Raw genomic sequence first — 24,634 nt, 5'->3', positions numbered from 1 at the left:
ACCTGGACGACTTGTGATGTCACAAAATCATGCTCGTAGGCGTACTCCTTAAACTCAGATTTTAGGTGAACAAAGAAAAGCATTTCCCTTCAGCAGGTCAGCAGAAAGTGAAAACAGCCTTTCAGATTCAAACTCTGCACAGACATCATACTGCACAGTGAAGGTCAAACATCCAGCACAATGACCAAAACACATTTTTGAGAGTGTGTGTGTGTGGGGGGTACATAAAAAAGATAAGCTTTACTCTAAAGCAAACCCTTTGCAGAAAATACTTTTTTTTCTGTTCACATGATAAATGACACAGCCACTGTCACTGTCAGAGAGAATTCATTCAGGTAAATGCTGCCTGTTTTGTGTTGTATTATTCATAGCATGACTTCTACCAGAGCTTAGGCCATACCATTTGGTATTAGGCTATAGACATGTTGATCTGATCGTGCTGTGGCATTACAAGACCAGTCACTCAGCCTACTGGGACCCCATATGTAATCAGCAAGAGGTCAGGAAACAGAGTCAGACATTTGATATGACCCTTAGGATAACGTGGAATATGCCTTATATTTATTTATTTGGTAGGTTTACAAAACCCTTGGGGATTAGGTTACATAATGGTGCTCAGCATGTACATCGATGTTTATTTCTTCGCTCTGGACTCAACATTTCTTCAGCATTTATAAATGAGAATGTTAGCTTCAGTTTCTATTTATATTTCAATGTCGTTGCTGCTGAATGGCTTTAGCCTGGCTCATGGAGATTTTTGTATACAGAGATAGTGTCAAGGCAAGGGCAAATCAGTGATGTGTCCTGCAACGTGTTGTCCAGTGTTTCCAATCAAATCTAAGGACAGGGGTCTCACTTGAGTGCTATAGTCACTGCTTCTTCGGGGCAACAAAGAGGATGGGAAGTGACCCGTGTGCCAGACACAATCAAAGCTGTGCACAAGGCCAAAGCCAATGGGGACAAAACTCAACAAATGCCCAAGAGAGGATGGATGCATTTTACACACTCTCATACTGTAACAGAGTCACCTCTTATTAGTACAATGTAGTGTATCGCTCCGGCTCTATTTCCATTTCTGCCTCCGTTTCATTCATTCTGCGACTCTTTTACAACAAACAACGCATAGGAATAAGAACCATGTCAGAAGGTTGGACACTTGAAAACTGCTAAGAGTGAAGACGTACAACAAAGAAAATATAAATAACTGAATAGTTACATTAATATAATAAAGCATGGACTGAAAGCAAGAGTTCAACAGTGTTGGAAGCTGTAAGACACAAAGCATGGGAGAGGTTTGGAGAGGTGAGAAACAAGGGGAGGAGAAGATGAGCGGGGCTGGGGGAGGCACATTGGAAGGCAAATGTGGGAGGAAAGGATGAGAAAGGAGAGTAAAATGCTACTGCAGACTTTACCTTGAAGCTCTAGGGGATGAACGTGTGCATGTGATGAAGACTGCAAGCTGTGTAGTGTGTGAGGGGAGGGGGAGCAGTGAAGTGGGGACTGGAGGTTGAGCGCTCCACAGAACAAGAGAGAGGCGGAGGAGGGAGAGGGGAGAGGCTGAATCACAGGGACAGAGAGCTGGAGAGAGTGAGAGGCTTTGTGCTTACTGTGTGTTTCTCAGGAGAATGAATGATGAGAGGACTACAGCTCCACTTTCTTCTTCACTGGAGGATTTTTAACTGGATTTTACTTCCACTAAGTCAGTGCTTTAATACTGGATTGTTTTCCTGTTATCAACCTCTGTATGCACAACTGCTCTATGGTCCATGAGAGTAGAAATGCCGGTAAGATCATCTCATCAGATCATTATTATTGTTTTTTTTTTCTTTGTATGTGTTTGTGAATGTATGTCTGGTATTATATGGATGCTGCTTTCCAGAATAAATACCACACACAGAGATAAAAAATTTCTATATTTGTTTGTTTTTTCCAGCCAAACTTCTGTTTGAGCATTGGTTGAAAATGGATGTGTGTGAGACTGCGCCCACATATTCATTTGCACATGAATAATTTGTTTTCTTAGAATGGTTAAATCTTAGTGCTCTTGAATTATATTAACTTTATTCATTTGCATTTATTAGTGGCCTTATTAATAACTGACAAGTACTATTCATCTTTGGAGTAAAAGGTTTCTGTAGTATTGTTGTAAGCTGACTGACTCATTTTTCCAGGTGTTAAACAAATTTAATTACTACCAAGTACAGCTCTGTAGATCATCAAAATATTTCCACTAAGTGGCTCCTAATGAGCACTTCTTTCCCAAGAGACAAATTTATCTGCTAGTCCCTGGGAATGTAACAGGAACATATTAGTTATAACAATTCCATAAGTACTTTTTTTTTTTTCATGTGTTGTCTCTTGATGCACACGAACACTGACAAGCTCATTCCTGCATGCACATGGTCACACCGACACACTTTGTCCCACTGCATTTGAATTGCAGTTCACTGCAGTTGTTGCAATTATTATTGTCTAGCATTTTGATACACCAAGGAGTGCTGATCATTAGGAAGGTATTTGAGAAAACTGAGCACATCAACTGTTGCTAACCAAAAGCAGCAAAATAGTTCTTAACAATGTTTAGCCCTTCATCCATATAACTGTTTTGACCTTAAGTTTAAAGTTTGGGAAAACAGTTTCTTCTTAAACTTATTTCATATAAGATTCCATGAGAAGATCACATCAATCAGAAGAAAAGAAATTTCAACCTCTGATCTTTAAAGTTCAAAAATCATTTAAAACCATTTTAACAGATACAAGAATGAAACTGTGAGGTGGATTCCTGCTTTGTGTCTGATCATTCAGGCATGCAGCAACTGTTGACTGTGTAAAGTGAGGTGGGTGTGACATCCATTAGCAGTGTGTAATTTAGACTGAGATTCACTGGAGAGCGCATAGACACATGAGAACATGCAAAAACACACAAATGCAGAAATACATGCACACGGCTACACATTAAGTTTCAGCGATCAATTCAACCAGTTTGTTCAAATTACAACTCGCTTTAGTTACTGGGCAATTATTTAGTGCATATGGTGTAACAGTAAAAACCATATTGGATACCTATGTAAGTACAAGGTAAGAAGAAAGGGGTTCATAGTTTTGTGTTTAATAAATTACACTGTATTAATGTAATTGTACATCACTGGGTAGCAAGGCGAGAACAACGGGACTTGATACTGAAACAGAACTGTTTATATTAGAATTGTGATATATTTACAAAAAATAACTTTAGGAAATTTGTAAGTTACTTTTTAAAAATGGAATACTTCTTATTACTAACATTTTTTTTTTTTTACACTACTGCTGTTGCTGGGAACCAAAATGTTAGGTTTAGCCCGGGAAGAAGGGTGTGCCCTTATAGCTAGCTATAAATATAAATTTTGTAGTTTTATTGGTCATTTTTATGTTTTTAAATACTGGCCTGTAAAATAATGTCCAATTGTTCACCCCATTTCCACTGTAAATACAGCGTCCGTAAAGAGTTTGCAGTGCGTAAAATAAACAGTTTTTTGTAATTTTAAGGTATATAAAGTTTATTATTAGGTTTTTGGTGTTTATTAAATATTACATATTACAAATATTATGTCTAAGTGGCACACTTAGTTTGATGGCTTTTCATGACATAGCTGTGGCAAAAGGACATATATGCTAAGTCTACTGGTACCCTGTTTATTCAATAAATACTGGGTACTTGAAAAAGTAGAGAGTAATTTAGTTCTAGGTTTCCACTAAATGTAAATTGGTTGCCCACTTGTTTCCTTGTGTTTTCCATTTGTAATTACAGGTACTCAGTAGGTATTTCCTTGTTACCCGTCATGTACAAAGTATTTATACAATAATGTGAGGCCTGTAATCTAATCAGTAATCTAGAATTTTCTTCAATTTTACAAAGACATTTTAAAATTTATTAATGCTACAGAAACCATGGTGAAAGTACAATCAATTGAATAATGAGAGTGAGAGGTATATTAAAACCATTGTTGGGAGGCAGAGACATAGAAAGAATAACTGCAGCCAGGGAAAACGTTAAAGGAAAACAAAAATAGTCACAGTTGCAAGCGAGACACTAACACGGCGAAAGAATAAACAACAATAACAAGAAAGTAACACTGGTTATGTGTTTGTGCGTGGATGAATGTGTTGCTCGTGCAATTCTCTGACAACCACAAGGGAAACAAACACAGACAGGATGACAGGCCAAGATGTGAAGAGGAAGTCGCCTTTCTGGTCATGTGCTGTGGCAGTCGGCCTCAGGCGGCTCTGAGCCAGCCTGTCCATTATTACTGCACATGACCCTTCTGTGCATTGGGCGACCTGGCCTGAGAGCCCTGACCAAGCCCCCACAGTCTTCCTACATATGCCTGATCTGTCACTCAGGGACACAGCCCTGTCAAAGAAAATTCACTGCATGCATGAACAGCAAGCTCAACATAAACGCAGCTATTCCAGCGAAATGGTCTCCAGAGAAAGCCAATCTGTAGGCATGGCTACAAACTACATGGCTCTATGGATATCAATATTGGGCTCTATGGATGTCAATATTGGGTTTATTGGTCAGTACCACTTCACACAGAAATATCTGGACCGCTATAGGATGGATTGCCATGAAATGTTGTACAAATATACACAGTCATACTCACTCTGGGGATCCCCTGACTTTTCCTCTAGCATCGCCATAAGGTTGACATTGTTTAGAGTGAGATATCTTGACCACAAGTGGAGGGATTGCCAAGAAATTGATTTTCAAGCGCGCCTAAAGGATGAATTCTAATGACTCTGATGATCCTCTGACTTTTTCTCTTCCATTAGGTCACAGTTTCAACTAATTCAGAATAAGTGGGATTCAGATATTGAATATGATTCCAATACCTTAACATCTAGCTGATAGATTTGCACAAAATTTTGTACAAACATTCGTGGTTTCACAGTGGCTCCAAGATGAAGTATGTTTGACCAACTTTTTGTTTATGCCCTCTAGAACTTGTAGCACAGTTTTAGACTCTTTTTTCACACTCATTCTCACTGATACAGTTAATAAATCATCTTGATTTTTATTCCTTACAATTGCACAGCTGCTAAATCGCCACCATTAAGGCAAGTTTGCAGTGTTTGAGTAAAAATGGTTGAAAGATTTAGTGTTGTTGGCCAGTGAGATTCCAGTAATATGGCTGTGAGACAAGCTCATTATAACTGCAGAATCATCTGCAGTTACAATCATGCCTCAGAATCATCATGTTTTTAAGTTTCCTTCAGTATCAAAGAAATCTGGTGATAGTTTTCTGTACATCTGTGGGTCCATCCCAAGTGCTAATAACTAATTCAGCATACTTTTAATAGCAACAGTTTGCCAACGTGTAAACAACTTTAGGCTAAAAAAACACAGGATTCAAGTTGTGGCCCACAGCAACATTATACACACTCTTTACATCTCCCAAAACATTACAAGAATTACAAAACTTGGAGCATAGTTATACCTCAAATTGGAGCAAGACAAATCTTACTATTAGAAGGGACAAAATGCATTTCTATTGACTTTTTGCATGTTGCACTATCAGTATTTTTCTTTTTAAATAATGCAAAACACGAAGACAGTTTTTTTCTTGGTATCTTCAGATTGCAAATTGTGGCAAAAATAGGAACACAGTCTACAAAAGCCACACACACACAAAATGATGAACTATCATTCAGCCGTCTGACGTCTTTTGTTGTTCAAGAAACATCTAGATGTAGGACATGTTGTACTGTGTAGTATTTCATTTTCCCCTTGCGGAGAACACAGGTAGATGTCTCAGTTTATACTGATTGTGAAAATGTTGGGATTGTGAAACTGTGTGTGTGTGTGTGTGTGTGTGTGTGTGTGTGTGTGTGTGTTTGCATGTGCACTGTCTTTGCTGTCAGCTGCTTGTCTCACTACGCCTGAGGTCTTGCCACAGGGAAGACTTCCGCCTGTCATCTTCACTCAAGGTAAAGGCAAAAAGCCCCTTAATGAGGTTCATCCTCTATCCTCACAAAAATAATTTTTCTTTTGCTTTACCACCTGTACCATCAGATAAATTAAAAGTGAAGTAACTGCTTTGTTATGGCATGAAAACAATAGCCTAAAGCTGCTGGAAATACCATCCATTTTACAAGCCAGTAGTGTTAAATGTGTATAATTTAGACATTTGGCTGGTTTATCTTTTGCTACCCCCATTTCCACTGCATGTTTTAATTATCTTCACTATCTATCTCGCTGAATGATTCATAGATAAATATAATCCACTCATGAAGAGCTGAAGCAGAATCAAAGGATAAACTATGTTTGACATTGCCTTTCCATCCCACCCATCCTCAGTATTTCAGGTATTCACAAGATTCTTTCATAACATTAACATTCAGCAAATCTTGGCCTTGATCATTTAGACAGATAAAATTTTATCAGTGTTGCTGCAGCTGAATATTAACAGCAGCTGCAGCATAAAGACAGATGGATGTCCTCACGATCTGACTTTCACCAACCACAGAGAATCATTCTGCAAACCCAGGATTACATTTATGTACAGTATATCTGAATATTAAATAGTTAAATACATGGGAACTGCAGCATGGTTAATGTAGGAAAGGAGTTAGACCTCAAACATAAGTAATGTCACCTTAATCAAATGTACAAGCCTGATTTATGGCAAAGGGGAAGATTGTCATTTCCATACTTCCCTATGTAATAAGGTTTTTTGGAAAGTCAGAGGAAGGAGGAAAATAGTATTTAAAGGAAAAAAAAATTCACTTTTGCACTGTACACATATAGCAGTGGGGTCCATGGGAACCCAAACAATGAGGAAATAGGGCAAATTTAAAGAAAACACAAGGGTTAAATTCTCCGGAGCTGCAGCTGTGCCTGTGCTTAAACAGCCTGCTTCATAAAAGGTACTGTACACAAATGTCTGCCTGTTGGATAACAACATAATTCCATGCTGTCCTCTCTGAAAGCTAGCACAATGACCAAGTAAATACCAAGCCAACTGTATAGAACAGTACAGAGGCAAACAAAAGTATCAATCAGGCAGGCATTTGAAAGCCTCTATGCCGAAGCCATTTTTTCACCTGAGGCAGAAACATGGCCAACTGAGATTCATACTGTGTGCTCATTTCAAGACCATGGACTGATGAGAGTGGGCAAGCTAGATGAAGAGGGGTGGGGGAGGGGGTTCTCTGGGAAGCTGAGAAATGTGACTGGACATTTATATACAACTAATTAACAATAGCAAGTTTTCTAGTAACCTAACAAGGAAATGTTAATCAACATGTAACAAAAAATGTTGATAATAAACAAATATGGGATATTATGGAATATATTCTACCAGTCTTGAGAAACATTATCTGACTGCAGTGACTAGAGAATTATTAGACTTTTTAATGGTTATGTTTTGGCACTGGCAGATCTTGGCTAAGGTTGAGGGAAGATCATGGCCTGGTTTAGTACAGGTGAAGTCCACAGTGACTTTAGACATGATATGTTTTATTAACGTTTAATTGAAACCACAATCTTTTCCTAACCTTAACCAAAGCACTTTAGTTGCCTGAACCTAATCCAGGCATGTGTCATGTCAGCACAAGGTGATTGAGACAAGAATTTTGTACCATGTGAACAGAACTCTCTTTGAAAATTGAATCGAAGGCAACTGGACATATGTTTGTCTGGGAAGACGTTTCGCCTCTTATCCAAGGGGCTTCATCAGTTCATACGCATCGGTCTATCTAGTCCGCACTAGTCTGACGAATCGTCAGACTAGTGCTAGTCTGTACTAGTCTGACGAATCGTCAGACTAGTGCGGAGAACATTCACAGACATGTGAACAGAACTAAGAATAGAGCTCGTACAAAGGAGAACCCTACTTATGAAAACTGAACTGCTGAGAAACATGTAGCCAAGACTGCTGGAAGCTCTAAGTGCTGGGAAGATTGGGCTCTTGAAACTCAGTGGTGATATTACAGAACCTTTACAGAAAATATACTGACCACGGACACACATACAGACAGGAAAGCCCTGTTTTATAAGCACAACAGGACAAAAGGAAGCTGTTCTCACCAGTGAGGTGGCTAAATAAGATTCTGAAAAACATTGTCGCTAAAACTGGTAACCAGTAACTTGGTTATTCATCTGCATATGTGACGGTTGGGCAAGAGATCATTCATTCCTATCAGAGACAGTTTTAATGGAGCGCCCCCTTGTGGATAATGGTTTTGTGAGCATGTAAATGACAGATAAACTTGAAAAGTGATCACATCTGTACCGTTTATGAGAAAATGTTATGGCTATAACAAATGAGATAAAGAATGCCGAACACAAAAGATGTAAGTAAAGCATTAGGAGCAATGTTCATGCACAGTGCATAGAGGACAATCTAAACGCAATGCTTTTATCCAAAGCGACTTATAACTGAGGGAGATGTCAGAGTGTCTCGTGCCATTTATTGTGAAGTTTTTTACTTTTTGGTCAGGATGCAGTGAAAATGACCAGATAACAGCAGATGTGCAACGCCAGATAATGAGAACATGCTCTTATCTGTTATTACAATGTAATGTAATGCACAGAACAATTTCCATATGTTTTCACCAATGAATTTAATTTATTGGAGGAAGATTAATATTCAAAGTAATCAACCATATGTGAACAAGTTGCAAGGGCAGATGATGTTTTGCGGTTCTTTCGTATGCAGTTCCTCAGGGTCTTAATTAAATCCTGAACAATATGCTGGTCACAGAACATACGAGCACAAGTATTATTAATATTATTATTTTTCTGTTTCTCAAGAGCCTCTCATTATTCCGAGGCACATTCACTGCTGATAACCGTTAAAGGATTTCAAGTCCTGTGACGTTTTGTCGACAGTGTTTCTGTGCTCAAAGCCACGGTGAGAACATGGGATTTAGTTTAGTTTTGCTCTGGTCTGAATATGTCCATTCCTGTTACCCTTTGTTTTCCTGGATGTGTGTACCTTCCTGCTCTCCAGCCCAATGAACAGCATAAATGATTGAAGGACCTGCGTATTTAGTTGTCAGCTGAGAGAGACTTTTGGTACTGAACTTAGAGTTTCTGCATGGGTACTGACAGCATCGAGGTGCTTCCAACAGTGTTAGGGGCATGAAAACAGCATGTAACCAGAACACAAAAGGAAAAAAAATACTGTGGTTGGAAATAAAAGACTACATATCAAACATATGTGACACAAATTCATTTGTTTCTGAAAGAGATTATGTGGTACCAGAATACCATGACTGAATGTATAAGGTAAGAAAATTAGGCATAGTGTCTACTACATTTCTTCAGTTTGTACAGTTGACTTAAATGTGTTCATTTGTGTTTTTCATCAGGACGGTTTCTCAGCTTAGGACATGGTTTCCTGAACAGCCCCACCACCGACACATCACAAAGATAAGCCAGTCTATCCTGGGCCATGACTGCTCTGCTTCCCAACGTCAGTGTACCGTGGAGTACAGCAGTCCTGCTGGCAACCACGGACAGTCCATTTAACCTGACTGCAGCTGCTCAGGCAGGACTCGGGTCTGGCCAGTCACTGGCCCCTCTCTGTACCCTCTGCTGCTGTGGGTTTCTCAATCGCACCTTGGCGGTGGTGTTCATGGTCAGTCTGGCATTTGCCATCGTGGTTGGAAACGTGGTCACACTCACTGTCTTTGTGCAAACAAGGCAATCAAGAACACCACAGGGATACTTGAAAGGTAAATGTTGTGAATCATTGAAATGCTTACATACTCCACAGTGGTAACTGGCAGCATAATCTTCCTTCCTGAAAAGACTTGATATTCATAATAAAAATTAATGTATAACTATATATATTAAAATGTGGAGTTAAGAATCAAAGTTACAAAGCTTTTTACTGCTTTAAAAATCCACAATACTGCACTTTTTTCAGTAGTGAAATTTTAACTAAGACAGCGGGAGAGTATCAACAAGTAAACAGCCTGAATGTGTCCCCTGAGCCTTCTTCTTCTTTTTATCTCTCTCCCTGACAGTGTCTCTGGCCATAGCAGACATGATGGTCGGTGTCCTGGTGGTCCCTTTCTCTGTCTACACTGAAATTTCTCTGATGGTGACAAGCGCTCCTCCCATTTGGTACCAGGGTAGTTCTACTTCCCTGATTTCTTCCTCCTCTTCCCTTGGTGGACTAGTGAGCCCTTGGCAGCCCTGCATGCTGATTGGTCCCGTGTTCGCAGGATGCACTTTTGTCTCCATCAGCACCATCTTCCTCATGACCTTGGAACGAAGCGTGGCCATCTTACGGCCACTGCACAAGGACGCCTTAGTGACCCGGAGACGAACTCTGCTTCTCATCCTGCTCTCTTGGGCTGCAAGCTTCCTGCTGGCTCTCGCGCCTCTCATCTTCAGCAGTAACTTCACTTTGGAGTACAATGAGTGCAGTCGTATGTGCAACTACACCCCACTCTTGATTGGAAGTCAGCTCCCACCTGATGCCAACATTTTGCTGTTATTCCCAGCATTTGACTTCACACTGCTCGGTGGCACATTAGCAGTTAATATTGTGTCTTTCACTAGTATTCGACGGTACTCCAGAAAACGCAAACTGCTCTCAGAGGGGAGTCTGAGTGACGGAGGGGGAGGAGGAGGAGGGTGCCCTCACAGGCCTTCCTTTTCAGACATCAAAGCTGCCAAGACAATTGGCATACTTACATTTGCCTTCACAGCATCCTTCTCTCCCATCGCAGTGTTTGTGCTCGGGAACGTGGTGGGATACACCTGGTGTAACTTCTCCTTTTTTGCCTTCTGGATCCTCACAGGAAACAGCTGTTGTAATGTTATCATCTACAGTGTCAGGGACCACCGCTTCAGGAAGGGTGTGACCCTGCTCTTTCAGCGAGACCAGTCCCCCCCACATGGTGAGAAGACTTGAAGGATGCATTAATTCATTCAGTAACAGGAAGTTAATGTTTTGTAGCTGTGTTCCAGTAAGTTTGACTTTAAAGAAATAGTTTGTAATTTTGAGGAATATGCACATTCACTTTTGTGCCGAGAAGATAGATGCCACTCTCATATTGGTACTGAAAATATGAGGCTGGAGTCAGCAGCTGGTTTGCTTAGCTTACCATAAAAACTAGAAACCAGGTGAAACAGCTAGCCCGACTCTGTCCAAAGGTAACAAATCCCAGTTTCCAGCAGCAATCTTCCATTCTAACTCTTGGCGAGAAAGAGGAATCAGTGCATGTCTCAAACTGTCAAACTATGAATTCAAAAGTAAACTCCACGCGAAAGCAACAAAAATAGGTCATTCAAGCATGAAAGGATTGTGGTTCTTTGTTACTAAGAATTGTAAAGAGAGGCCAAATTTAAAAATTTCGACCTCCACATTTATCATCCCAAGAAACCTATATCTATGCATTGCATGAGCAGCTTTCAGGACTGGACCAAAACACACATTCTGCCATCATCTAAATAAACTTTGTAGCTACTACAACACCACAACAATCCACAACCTCTCCTCGGGTCTCCTTGTCTCGCCTTCCTCAGTCATCAAACCTCTTTCCTGAACCTTTACAAATGAGACGGCCTTAATGAGCCTTTCAATTAGTTCAGGATCAAAGCTACTGTATCTCCAGGAGGTGCACTGACAACCATAACAACCATACAGTTCATGTTTTTTTTTTTTATGTCGTAGTAGGTTTGTCATCTATTAATTTACAAATGGTGTTTTTGTGTGTTTAGAAATCTTGCAACTGCCTCCTCTTTGGAGCAATGTGGATTACAAATGTTTCAGTTAAGGGAACAGTTCATACCATAGATTTGATTCTGTGGTGTTACATACATTTTTCGAACATCTAATTTCAGTCTTTTGTGATAATAATCTGCCTCAAGTATCAGAAATGCACTTTATCAGTTACTGCGTGAGCCATTTGCATTGTGCCATGTGTCAGACAACATTAATTTGGTACAAGTTTATTTTTGGCATTTTATAATATTGTTTATTTTTGTCTGAGGAAATGTGAATTAAAGAGAATGATCTGTATATTTATTAAATCAGTATAGACTAAATGAATGGGATGCCAAACACAGAGATTTAGTATAAAAAGCATTATGATTCTAGCAGACCCTCATACTGTGCCGGCCTATCTTTTCAGGGTATAATGTGTTTGTAACATAAAATGATCTCATCAGTGTGTCAGCTATAAGTCTTGAGTATTGTAATAATATATATAAATGAGGTTGAAGAGCATTTCACAATATTTAATGGCTATATTTTCATTCATTATACTTTTTTTTTAATTTCATGAAATTCTCTCATAACTGACAGGCCTTTAATAAGGTAACAACTGCAACAGCAACTGCATTAACAAAAAAAGGGAACGCTAATAATAAAGAAATTGTTGTTCTTGCCATTTATTGCTCCAAATTGTTTCCAGATTTATTTTGTGAATATAAAAACATTACTGCTATAGTTTAATCAACGTGACAGTAAAAGACACAAACTTTTTGTCATATTTACCATGAAGTGCCCATTAAAGGAATAGTCTGACATTTTGGAAAATGTACTTATTTTCTCTATTGTTGAGAGTTTGATGAGAAGATCGATTCCATCCAACAAACAGCAAACATAAAGCTCACTCACTGTTTAGTCTCTCAAAACCACTGCATTGCAGTGATTTCCTGGAAGTCATAATTTTACATAACCTGTGTAATACCACAAATTGTTATTTTTTAATTGGCTGTAGCTACAGTTTTGCCATACAAACGTGAGATCAATCTTCTCATCCTCCACTCAGCAAGAATGTGAATAAGCGTATTTCTCAAAATGTCAAATTATTATTTTAAAGCCAACTGATCGACAATCCAGTGCATGTTCATGGAAGCATTTTTTTAAATATCAAGGGTGCTGTGATGTACTGCAAGTTGACCAAATAATAAACATCAGGGAATTTAAGGGTCAACAAAACGAAAACAAATCTGTTAACATGTTGTGTGCGAACTTCACTGAATGAATGAATATCTTACATGTACAAACTTACAGCCTTTTGGCATTTTCCACCAAAAACTTGTCACAGTCATGAAAAAGTTTGACATCTCCAGCATCCTAATCATTGTTGGTTCCGTGTAAGAAAAAAAAAGACTATTATTGTGCTGATATTGAATCACTGTACAGAGTTGTATCAGTAGTGCATAATTCATCAGTGGTGACTGCATCAGATTTGGTAATAATAAATGTGTTTGGGAACATTTCATTTGTGACTTTAATGGGGTTCAGCGTGACAGTAATGCTCTCATCGCACTGCTTTAATATTCACAGCCTCAGCAGTTACACAAGCTGCTGGAAAACCACATCAGCATTTCTCCATTTATTCTGGAGTATTATTGGCTTGATCCCACTGGGATCAAATTTGTCAAGTTATGTAATGTGGAGGCGAAGGAGCCACAGTAACATCACTGGATACCCAGCAGGAGGGGATCTTTTGGTACTGTGCAGGTAAGGAAGCAGGGTGAGTGTGCTGTCTGATCAAGCTTAAGCTTAAAGACATAGAGAGGATCTTGAAACCTAGGGACCCCAATTGTAATTTGAGGAGTGTGTGCATTTCCAGAGATGAGGAAAGAATTTGTATTTTACTCTGTTAGAGAGTGATCTCCCAGTCTGAGAAGACATTAGGGAGCAAGATGGAAGGGGCGAGAGGCTGATGGCTAATGTCAGCAGCGATGTGATGAAAGCATACTCCACCTCCAGTCCCACCATGAAATAAGTGATCTGACACTTGCCTGCTCATGTGACCGAGTCCAAGAATGAGAAAAACAGGACTGACAGAAAAGAGAGCGGGGGAGAGAGAGAGAGACAATGGAAGACAGAGAATAAAACATGGATCCTCTTATGGATTTATGTGACTAGTGAGCTTATGAGCCACTTATCATTGCATATTTATCTGAACAACCTGATTTGTATAGATAGCCTCATGAATTAGTACATTATATCCTTACTTTAAAAGTCCTATGAATCATATTCTTTGTGTTCACTCATTGCTCACTGTCTGAGGGCTTTTATACTCACGGCTACTGTGGTAGTAGACTGACTCACAAAACGTGGAAATTTGCTACAGGGCGGTGGCAACTTGTAAACTGACCCCATGCATGTCTGGGAATTTTTGTTAAAGCATCAAAGTCCCTTTGTAATTATTGTTTTTTTTTTATATTCTGTTACTCTCTGGCAACTTGAGAAGCGAGAAGCATGTTTCAAACTGCATTAGTCTCACAAAGCCAGCCATTAAAATTACAAAGATGATGAAGAAGCTACTGTTGTGTTTGCAAACATTTCCTTGTTGACTACCCCGGTGCCTATTTGCCATTTCTGAATATAAATGACTCAGTAATAAACAGTTTGAAGTTTTAGTGGATGTGTGCTTCCCATCTGATTCTACTTCATGCCTCATCCATCTGTCATACATACCAACCAGGTCTTAAATTTCCCATATTGCATCAGTTTTTACAGCTTAAAATAGGCTCTGTCAAATTCAGAATTTACTTCAAAGTCCTTGTTTTCACTTCCTGAGCACCAAATGGTAAAATTCATAGATCACTCTGTTCCTACAGTATATGACCAGTAGGTCAGTATAAGGTCCTGAACAGGGCTTGTTGGATTTACCTCTCTCTAGGAACAAATCAAAGGCAATTGCACATCGGAGGTCGAACTTTGCCTCAACGACATCTCCCAGAACTTTTGTTTATACAGTGCTAATTTGCAACATGTCACAATTTAAAACCAAAGGCAGGGCGTGAATCATGCTGCCCAGGTGCTCCTGCATGTGTGCACTTGTGTACAATACAAACAAAATGGGAAGCAGCTTGTTAAAACATTGCTACATAGTGCTACTAGTGGTCAAGTGAACTGAAAAGGCAGCTCAAGACTCACTAGCCCGTAAAAACTGGGACTTAGGGATCACAAATCATAACCCAAAAACCAGGCTTTTGTCACAATCAAATACAATTACAGGACAGGAACTTGTGTGTATGGTTCCATGACAAAAATATTGTTTGTACGCTTTAAAATCTTGAAGTTCAAGACCTCAGAAGCAAGCCTGACTAGAATTTAGAGACTGATGGATTTGAGGAAGAATCATTTAGACTTTATCTAAGAAGCTGCACCTACAACAAGCAGGTTTGAGGTAAGGTGAAAGGACAACTTTTCTGGGGATAATATGACAGTGCTGCTTTGTAATTTTATGGGAATAAAACATGGGACTCCAACCTGGATAACCACTCACACAGCCACTTCAGAGGCCGTAGGAAGCCACTTTTCATATTGAAGGCTGCCACAGCTCTGTTGTGTGGTGAAGGCTGTGTCATAACAATGTGCGTAAAGTGGCAGTTAATATACTGTCATGTGTAATGGCTGGTGACTGAAAACATTTGTGGGAGTCTAATCAAAGGTGTTTTCCAGTGTAGGCAGGATTCGGGAGGGAGAATACAAATTGAGTCCCTTATACATGAGCCACAGACAGTAAAGACTAATTTGCAAGTAAACAAAAAACAGGGATGATGGTTATTTGTTAGTCAGAATCATTTAAATGTGGTCAAATGTGCGGGGATAGCATGTTTGAGTCTCATTGCACCTGCATCTTAGTCTTCAAGATTTTCTGAATACAGAAAAATAAAAATGAACTGACAATAGTTAAATGCAGAGGTGGCCATGAATCTCAGGGCTTTAAAAAACAAAGTGCAGCATAAATAAAAATCCCTCTGCTGTGTGATTTTTTTTTTTAGGGTAACAGCAGGGCAGCCTTGTTTTCTATATTAGACTGACTCTGTATCTCTATAGTTACACCACAACACAACCACAGAGACACGCACAATAATGCCGCCAGCAAGAGACATTGTAGACGATAGGTCAGAGCACTTTGGAGCCTCAGCAAGGTTATGTATTGTTGTCTGTCCTATTTCTTTTTTATCCTCTCTTGTTTCATTGTCCTAATGAATTTTTAATTGTCTCTCTAAGCTCTTAAGGCAAGAGATGTGTGTCAGAACCAATAAAGCACAGAGACCACCTGTGGCTGGTGTCTGTTTTTGGCTCGACAGAGGAAAGGGCAAAGGCAGAGATGGCTGAGAGGGGTGACGGGGGGGTTTGGGAGCGATGCTGTGTTTCCTCCACAGGGGCAACAACAAGCCATGTCCACTACAGGTTCGCAGGAGTCAAAATAATCTGTAAGATGATACTGAACAACTGGGAGTATCTTTATCTCTTTATCTTCTTCATCCCATTCCTGCTCCACTGTTAGAAAATGTAATTCGCACAAGCGGGATTTATCTTAGTCAAGAGACACGTCCACTTAGTTTTAGAACTGTGTTTGTTTGCTGATGAATATTTTTAAATATGAGCATGGAAATTATGTTTCAGGTAATTTATCAAAGAAAGAAAGAGCTTTATGTGCCTAGTTGGGATCTGGTAGTTCACTATTTGGAAAGTCAAACTGAAAGAAGAAAATATTGTCTTCTTCTTCATGTTTTTAAACATGAATGGTGCACGGAGGCTGAGTTGGCTCTGAGAAACATTTAAAGCTATAGTTTTTCTTTTGGGAAACATGCTTATTGGCTTTGCTTATTGGTTAGATGAGACGATTGATATCACTCTTATATCTGTGTGGAGCCACTTAACCTGCTGCTGGCTGCACTGCTGGAAAACAGCAGATATTTTTAATACAAGGAAATACAAACTCACTGTGCATTCACTATATCATCCGTTTAGTGCTGTCTCTCACTGTTCCTGCTCAATGTTTTTACTCTGACAAGACGTGTGAGTTGAAATCTTTACCGTGTGATTTGCTACAGTGAGGTTGTAGTTCAGCTATTCACTCAACCACTAGAGGGATAGTACAGGAAAGGATTTCCTGCTGCCTCTAATTTGCTTCCCAAACTTCTGCAAAGTGAAGTGCTTTTCTGTTTGCTTGCATTCCTATTTTGGAATTTCCCACTCTCATGAATATTATATATGTCAATCATTTTAATGCAGTGCTGTGCATGGAGTGTGGGGAAAATTGGGGAAGTGTGAGGCTGGTGTGATTTAAGTTTGTAACTGACGGCCCATGCAAAGTATCTCTCACTGCTCCTTTTAGGGTGTTTTCTATCTTCTAGAAAAGAGAGGAAGCTCCTTTGATAGTCCTAAACTCCTGCTCTATCGCTGTCCCTCAGTGTTGCTCAGCCCCGCACCTCGCAGATATGTCAGCTAGATTATTCACCCGTAATCACAGTGTGGCCTCAGTGATGCCACCTGCCCAGCAGACCGAGCCTCCATCAAGTACAGACTGTTAGCCTGGTGTCAGATATATCTGGAGTCTCTGCTGACGTTGTTCACTAAAAATACACGCACCTGCACAGTTCATCCAAAGTCTCCTCAATAAACTCACTATTGCACTTAACTTGAGTGGTCCTGTCACTGCAGCCTGTCCTCAGGCAGAGAGGAGGCTCTGTATTATTTATCACAGGGGTTTTACTGTGTTTGAACAGGGTGGTATTATAACACGACAGCTATTGCTCTTAAAATAATCGGTTTTCCAGCGAGACGCGCAATACCAGCTGAAAAAGCTTGAAGGCTTTAAAAATGTATCATCAATCTGTCACATCATTACTAATAAACATGTAAATAAAAATATTGAGAGTTGCCTACTTGCTAATTAGCATTTAGTTTCCATTGTATATGTTAAAATCACAACCAGTGTAAAGCCTTGACAAAGATTAACACTATAGGTGAGATTTAAAATAATCACTATTTTTCTTTTTAATTTTCTTGTACTTTTGACATAGAGTTCATTAGGTTGTTTTTCATATACACATATGTATTTAATATATGTATTGGGCTGGGTTAATATATAAAAGTCCTGTAGTGCGGCCGCTTTCAGGGTTGAGTGACGGTTATCTTCGATGCCTTTCAGCCTACGTGTTTCACGCTGTTTTGGGCTAATGAGAGCTGAAGTCCCATATGGCTTTACTGCACGGCTGAGAGTGCGTGGGTGTTTGATTACTTTATCAGAAGTGGGAGTTATGTAAAACCTCACACAACTGTAGCAAATGCTAAAAATAGAAGCAGAGAAACCGTAATATTTGATAATTGTTGCTAATTTAGTCACAAATGCTTAATACAAATATTAAGTATTTGTGACTAAATTAGCAACAAAAATTTGTTACAAATAACACATTTTTCAGCAGATTTAATGGCAGGGAATTTTTTTAATTAAATGTTGATATTTTGTAAAAAGACATTTCCCAGCCTGGACAGGATAGTACGGGGCAAATCATGGACAACGTTGAAGGTTTTACCTTAAATGATAAAGCTTTAATGACTCCAACCTACGCTACATAGAAATTTTTTTTGCGGTTCATGTGTTCAGTTATACAGACATTCTTGTCAACACTTTAATTCTGTCTAGTTAGCATGACCAGGACATAAACATTTAATAAATGGTTTGTAATGTATTATAATGTAGCTAGAAGCACTACAGTTACCATTTTAAAAGATTGTTTTTTTTATTTTGGTATTTTGTAATAAAGGGGAACCAAATGAAATATTTTAAAATGTATACTTTTTTTAAAAACAGAAAACAGAACCTCTAACAAGACTTTATATTGATGTATCTACCCCCTGCTGGTTGTGTGTTTTGTATGTATGCACACCCTCCCATCAGCTGTCCCATCAGCTGTAATCGGTTTGGGCAGCGTGGTGTGTCGTTTATGGCTCTGTCTGCCTCCATCACACCTGTGACTTCCTGTAGCCAGAGGCTTCAGCAGCTTTCATAACAGCCATCTGCAGAAGGACACTGGGCTGTACACTGCAGTCACACTACACTACAGACATGCAACATTCAACCTTGTTCAGGTCTCAAAATGGGTTAAGGCTTTTTCCACACTCATTGCAATTTATCTTTCCATTTTTTCATATATAACAGGTCAGACGTGTTTTTTTGCACCGAATGACAAAAAAAAAAAAAAAAAGACTTATTTTCTTTGGGGCTTTTTTGTTTTTGCCATGTACACATGGGTCTAAATGGTCATGTAGAGAATGATGTAAGTTTATCCTCTAAGCTTACCACAGTCAAGATCTAAAAAGAAGTATTTTAAAAATGAATGAAAAAAGCTGTCACTAGTGCCTGCAACATGGCTGCACTGTGGTCCCAATAGAAGCTGGTCATCTTGGTGCCTCTCAGCTCTTATTTGCATAAAGTGCAGTGATGTATAAAAGACAATGAGGGTGTGGTAGCACTGGCGCCCACTCCGGAGTTACAGTATATATACTGATGTGTCTCCGTCAGTGTGGTGAAAAACATTCTCCTCTTTAACAAGATCAGCAAACCACATGGGGACAAATGATCTCCTCAGACAATGTCAGTGTCTCCAACACAAATGATTTACATGAAATTTAACAGGGATTGTGGCATTGAAAATTGTGCTTTTTCTGTTGTATTTGAAGGATTTTTTTTTAATTTATTTGACCAAGCACACAGACAGAGATCCAATAAGCCAAAATCCAAGTACTGCAGCTACTGTATGTGCATCTAAGAACACTAAGAACTTAGATCAATAAATTCCACTAGCAGTTTAGAGTCTAATACAACTGAGCAGAATAGACAGCAGAATGCATACACATTGTATTCTAGTATTTTAAATTGATCATAATATAGAGAAGATTATAAATACTATCCAAGGCTATTGCTGAAGCAGATGCAATTCCAAAGCCTTTAAATGATTATGTGATTTTCGTATGTATTCATTCTCTATTGTCATATAAAAAGTAAAAGCGTTGATTCCAGGGCAATGGATGGATATAAAAACCACCAATGCTGAAGGCTACATGAGTAAAAGGAGCATATGTAAGATAAATACACCTTGTTTGCTTAAGTTATGAGAAGAGAAAACATAAATTATTGACATTGAATTGCTATAAGTTCAGTAAAAAATGCTAAATCCTTGAAGATGCTTTTCAGAATTATTATTAACAATTCAGATAATGCATGCACACATTTAAGCAAAGTAACTGTTACACTTTAGAATGTTAATGCAAAATAATGGATCTAATTTCACAAAAAGACAATGATAGCCCCACAAAATCAACTGTTTCTATTTCTAAAAATGTATATACATTTCTTTTGCCAATTTTATCTTACTATATTCCTTTTTGGCTAAATATAACTCCGTACAAACATCCAAATAACATTACATCACCATCAGGATTCAGGAAGAACATTTATGCCAACTTGGTTGACCTGACCTGACAGAGTCACAGCTGTCATTCCTCCTCCTCCTCCTCCTTATGGCAAACAAACACCTCAGACAGCACCTGCAGCACTCTAACTTACATAACCACATCTGCCTGATGTCCGCCATACTGTCCATTGACATGTTGCACCAAATTTTGACATGATTCATTGAGGGCCTGACTTCATTCAACACTGTCATCTCTGCCAATTTAAAATTAATTTTGATGGTAGAAGTGCCACCGAAACTTGGGTGACACTAATAATGAGAAGTCTCATAATATGGTTCCACGTTCACCCTTTGTCCTACCATGCAGTGCTATCAGCTGTTGCATATGTGTGCATCTGTCGCCTAGAGGGGTCGATATAGAGGGTCATAAAGCTCATAAAGGTCTGAAGTTCTTTTCAAGTTAAAGGTCCGTGCTAGCAACAAAACTTGCGAACTGCATCATCGAACCAACTGTTACGAGGTTATTTTGAGGGAGTGTAAGACTAAAAAGTGCCAGAAATTCTTCAGGTTCCCATATGTAGGTTTAAATCACAGGCAAGCACACAGTCTGACAAAGCACCATAAAGTTACACAAGCACTGCACTGTATACAGTAGAAGGCGACCAACGGATCAGTCTTGACACAATATTCAATCCCAACATTTTGCACACAAGAAACACCTTTGGCAAGGAGCTGCTCTTTGAGTCAAAGTAGACTCATCTGTGCTCCTTGAGCACATATAGACTTTGGAGTTTTCTCTGCCTTCCTCACAGATTTGGTTCGGCTCAGTCAGGTTGGCTGGGTATTGTCTGTGAACAGCTCTTTTCAGGTGATTTCACTGGTTTTCACTGTGATTTAAGTCGGAGCTTTGGCGCTGACCTCTGCAGGGACTTTCATGCTGTTGCTCTGAAGATATTCCAGTGTTGATAGCTCCTTTGTGTTTGCAGTCATGGTCCTGTTACAAAAGTGCATCAATCTAAAGTCTCTGGCAGCCTAAAGCAGGTTTCCTCTCAAGAATTCCCCTATACCTGTCTTAATTCACTGCGGTGTTGATTCTTACAAGCCTCCCCCATGGGATGCTGCTGCCATCGATGCGCTTCACAGCAAAAATGGTGTTAGATGGGTGACGAGCTGTGCTGGGCTTTCACCATACTCCACAGCCTTTTGTGTCATGCTTTATGAAATGAATTCTAACCAATTCCACACAGTGCCTTTGCCTTTTTGTCCCAGAGGTTGCTTCCCTTTTTTTCTTTTTAGATGTACAAGGATTTTGTTAATCTCATGTTTTATTCATATGTAAATGCTTAGGTCTGCTGATGCCACCACAGTGAAAGTGCTGTACACACTTCCCTAGATCTACACCTACTGACAACAAACAAATTATGTTTGGTGAGGGTTTATGTAACACCAAGGCTGTCAGATTTCCATTTCAATACATTTGAATAAAATGTAAATTTAAATAAATGATTTCAAATTCTTTCAAAAAAAAGGAGGGCTTTATAAACTGCTTTTTCTTTCTTGGAGGGGAAGTTTAAAATCGTGTTCTTGAAGTTGACAAATGACCCAGAAATCATCTTTGCTTTACCTTGTAACATTCAGGGTTGATTAGTTTTGCAACCAATGACCCAGAAGACATTGGCTCTTTCAGTCTTCAAGCCTCCTCCTCCTCTCAAACCTCTAAAATACCCAATAGAGTCTCTTTGATTTAAAGAATGCTTCATTAGCTTTGCCAACTCATGTTCCAGAAAAACACAAATATCACACCAAAAAGAGGGAAAAAAGCAACAACACATAGAATCACGTGCTTGTAAATGTCATCTATATAAAGTAAAAAGACAAACTACATCAGAGTCTAAATGTCAAAACAAAAGATGTTCACCACATAACTGCAATGTCCCAGGCACAATTCCATTCAGGGGACTTTTGTTGCATGTAATACACCACTCTCTCTGCCCATGTTTCGGTGTGCATCTGCAATCACAATCTAGTAAAGCCAAAATGCCAAAAAAAAAAAAAAGGAATAAAAGACAGTGAGAGACCAATTACTGTGCCTACATACACCAGTACAGCACAGTTTTACTTAAATACTAAAAACAGCATGCTAACATGCTCAAGGAGACTTGAATGTCTGTTCCATATTTCATGACAATCTAGCCAATAACTGTCAAGACATTTCACAAAAAAACACACAACTTTGAACCTTATGGTGGCAGTAGAGGAAAAATTAGGGGATCACCGAAGTCGTTGGGATTCATCCTTTCGTGACCATGAATGTTTATACAAAACATCACTGCAATACATCCAATAGTTGTTGACAGATTTCAGTCTAGACCAAAGTGGTGGACTGCCTGGCCGACAAGACCATCTTTAGAGCCATACCACTAGCACGACTACAAATTCCAAAAATCCCCTGGTTTCAATTTTCTCTCATGTGACAATTTTGCTGTTTTTCCTCTAATTTATATCACTGAAAGTTGAATATTTCGGGGTTTTGGACAGTTGGTAAGCCAAAACTATGTGAAGAGATCACCACTGGCCCTGGGAACTTGCAGTGGGTATTATCACCATTTTATAAACTAAACAATTCCTAACAGTGAAAACAGTCATTAGCTGTAGCCCTAGCAGAGTGATGTAGTTTTATTACTCAATGAGGTAGAAACCCAAGACATGTAGACTATCTGACCCCAATTCCTTTCCTTTTCCTCATCTATTCTTCTGCATTAGCATTGTTAAGGTTACTTGATTTACATTCAGGTCTTACAAAGGCAGAATGTTTTCACGTTCATTCACCACTGTTTTCTTTTCTTCACTTCTCTCACTGTGCAGCCGAGTAAGGTCTAATTCCGTCCTCTTCACTGGCTGTATGTGTATTATCAAGACATCTGTTCTCCATACTTAACGGTTTATTAGTACATTGGTTTGTAACACTAGGGCATGACAAAAATGCTATGCTTAAACTGTATATCCTTCATTACTGACGCATAATGCTACATAAAGTACATTTGGCTAACACTCATTCAAGGTGATACATGACCAGCACTGACCTCTCTCTTCCTATTAGCTTTCAGATTGTATCAAAGCATCGCACAAATAGCATCTCTGGGACAGATAAGTGCTGCCTCCTAGCTATGATCAAAGTTATTTGAGGAAAACGTACATCTAAATGGCCTTCAGTTTTAAAGTTTTGCTTGTCTGGAAGCCAGGCCTTTTCCTCTCCTCCCCCTTGTGACACCACATATGGGATACAAGCCAGTTTGGACTTGGCCTCAGGAGAGGGAGAAGCAGGCGTTTGGCAGCTCACAGCTGATCCTCACAGTACTGCCGCCTCCTCTGGTTCTGTCTAATGACCGCTGTCTATTCTAGGAGTTAGCAGGCGGTGTTGCGATAGGCTAGGAGGGCATCGCAACGTGTCAATGACTGAGGAAAAACCCAGGAATAACAATAAAAGCGGCAGCCTGCACCAATGGGAGGCCACAGTGCCACAATGCCCAAAGCTAAGAAGAACAGAGGGGAGTGGGAGTACAGCTGATGGGAAGAGGACTTGAAGGGCTTTCTCTGTTGCTGCTGGGAACATAGCAAAGTCATCTTAGCTCTTTGAAGCCCGAAAATCTCTTAAATCAACACAACTTGACTGTGTTTGCTGCTGCTGCAGATGATTGGGATGGATCACTTGACTACACTCGGGCAGAAGATGTTTCTCTTTAAGACTGTGGAAAATGATTTCTGTAATTGTTAAAATAAAAACTTCAGATCTTCCCACAAGGTAACTTTGTTTTCGTTTTTTATTATTTGAACATAAAAGCGTGTTTTCCAGTCTGTGTGTCTCCTTAATGTGCTGTTCTCCACATACACACAAGAACAAAGCTGAATATGCTGAAATCTAAGGACGGTACACGGTACAAGTTCAGATTGAAAACAAGTACATTATTCCAGCCCTCCTCTCACAGAACATACTGCATACCACAGCCGATGAGCTTTTATAATCAATGAGAATCTGTTTTCTTGAGAATCTGTTTCTTTCATTATTGCTTCAAGGTCTTTTGTTGCAAGAAAAGGAAGATGGTTTCCACCTGCCAACTTAACCTGACCAAGTGTAAAATGTATTGATGCATTTGCTATGAAATTCTTCTTCTTTTGACAGACACATCAACACATCACGTAAAATCTTATAGAATGATCTCACAGAATCATCTACACAGCTTAATGCATAGATGACAAACATCCTATGAAAAGAAATTCAAAAAGATTCTTCCTCTAAGGAGTGTCAAACTGTTGAGTAAATTTTATGCTAATAAGACAAATGGATTTTGAAGTGTTAAAATTTTGGTCTGAAGGGTGCAATATAGAAGATAAAGCAGTCATCACAGTCAGTGTGATTCATCCTCTGGGGCCAATGATTCACAACAGCAGATTCCA

The 24,634-nt window shown here is 39.3% G+C and overlaps 1 protein-coding gene across 1 annotated transcript; it reads left to right on the top strand.

The window, feature by feature from the left end:
- Nucleotides 1–1,574: 1,574 nt before the first annotated feature.
- Nucleotides 1,575–10,948, top strand: LOC121183213 (trace amine-associated receptor 13c-like). Its single transcript, XM_041040175.1, has 3 exons — nt 1,575–1,784; nt 9,355–9,720; nt 10,015–10,948. The coding sequence occupies exons 2-3, from the start codon at nt 9,438–9,440 to the stop codon at nt 10,908–10,910; spliced, it is 1,179 nt and encodes a 392-aa protein (XP_040896109.1). The 5' UTR covers nt 1,575–1,784; nt 9,355–9,437; the 3' UTR covers nt 10,911–10,948.
- The last annotated feature ends 13,686 nt before the right edge of the window (nt 10,949–24,634 follow it).

Source organism: Toxotes jaculatrix, chromosome 1 (assembly GCF_017976425.1).
Source record: "Toxotes jaculatrix isolate fToxJac2 chromosome 1, fToxJac2.pri, whole genome shotgun sequence".
Lineage (NCBI taxonomy): Eukaryota > Metazoa > Chordata > Actinopteri > Toxotidae > Toxotes > Toxotes jaculatrix.
This window is presented reverse-complemented; position numbering and strand designations above follow the sequence as displayed.

Excerpts from the sequence above, each read along its gene's own strand:
- LOC121183213 (XM_041040175.1), top strand. The coding sequence starts at position 9,438 with ATGACTGCTCTGCTTCCCAACGTCAGTGTACCGTGGAGTACAGCAGTC. Across the intron at positions 9,721-10,014 it reads ACCACAGGGATACTTGAAAG|TGTCTCTGGCCATAGCAGAC; the intron begins GTAAATGTTGTG and ends TCTCCCTGACAG.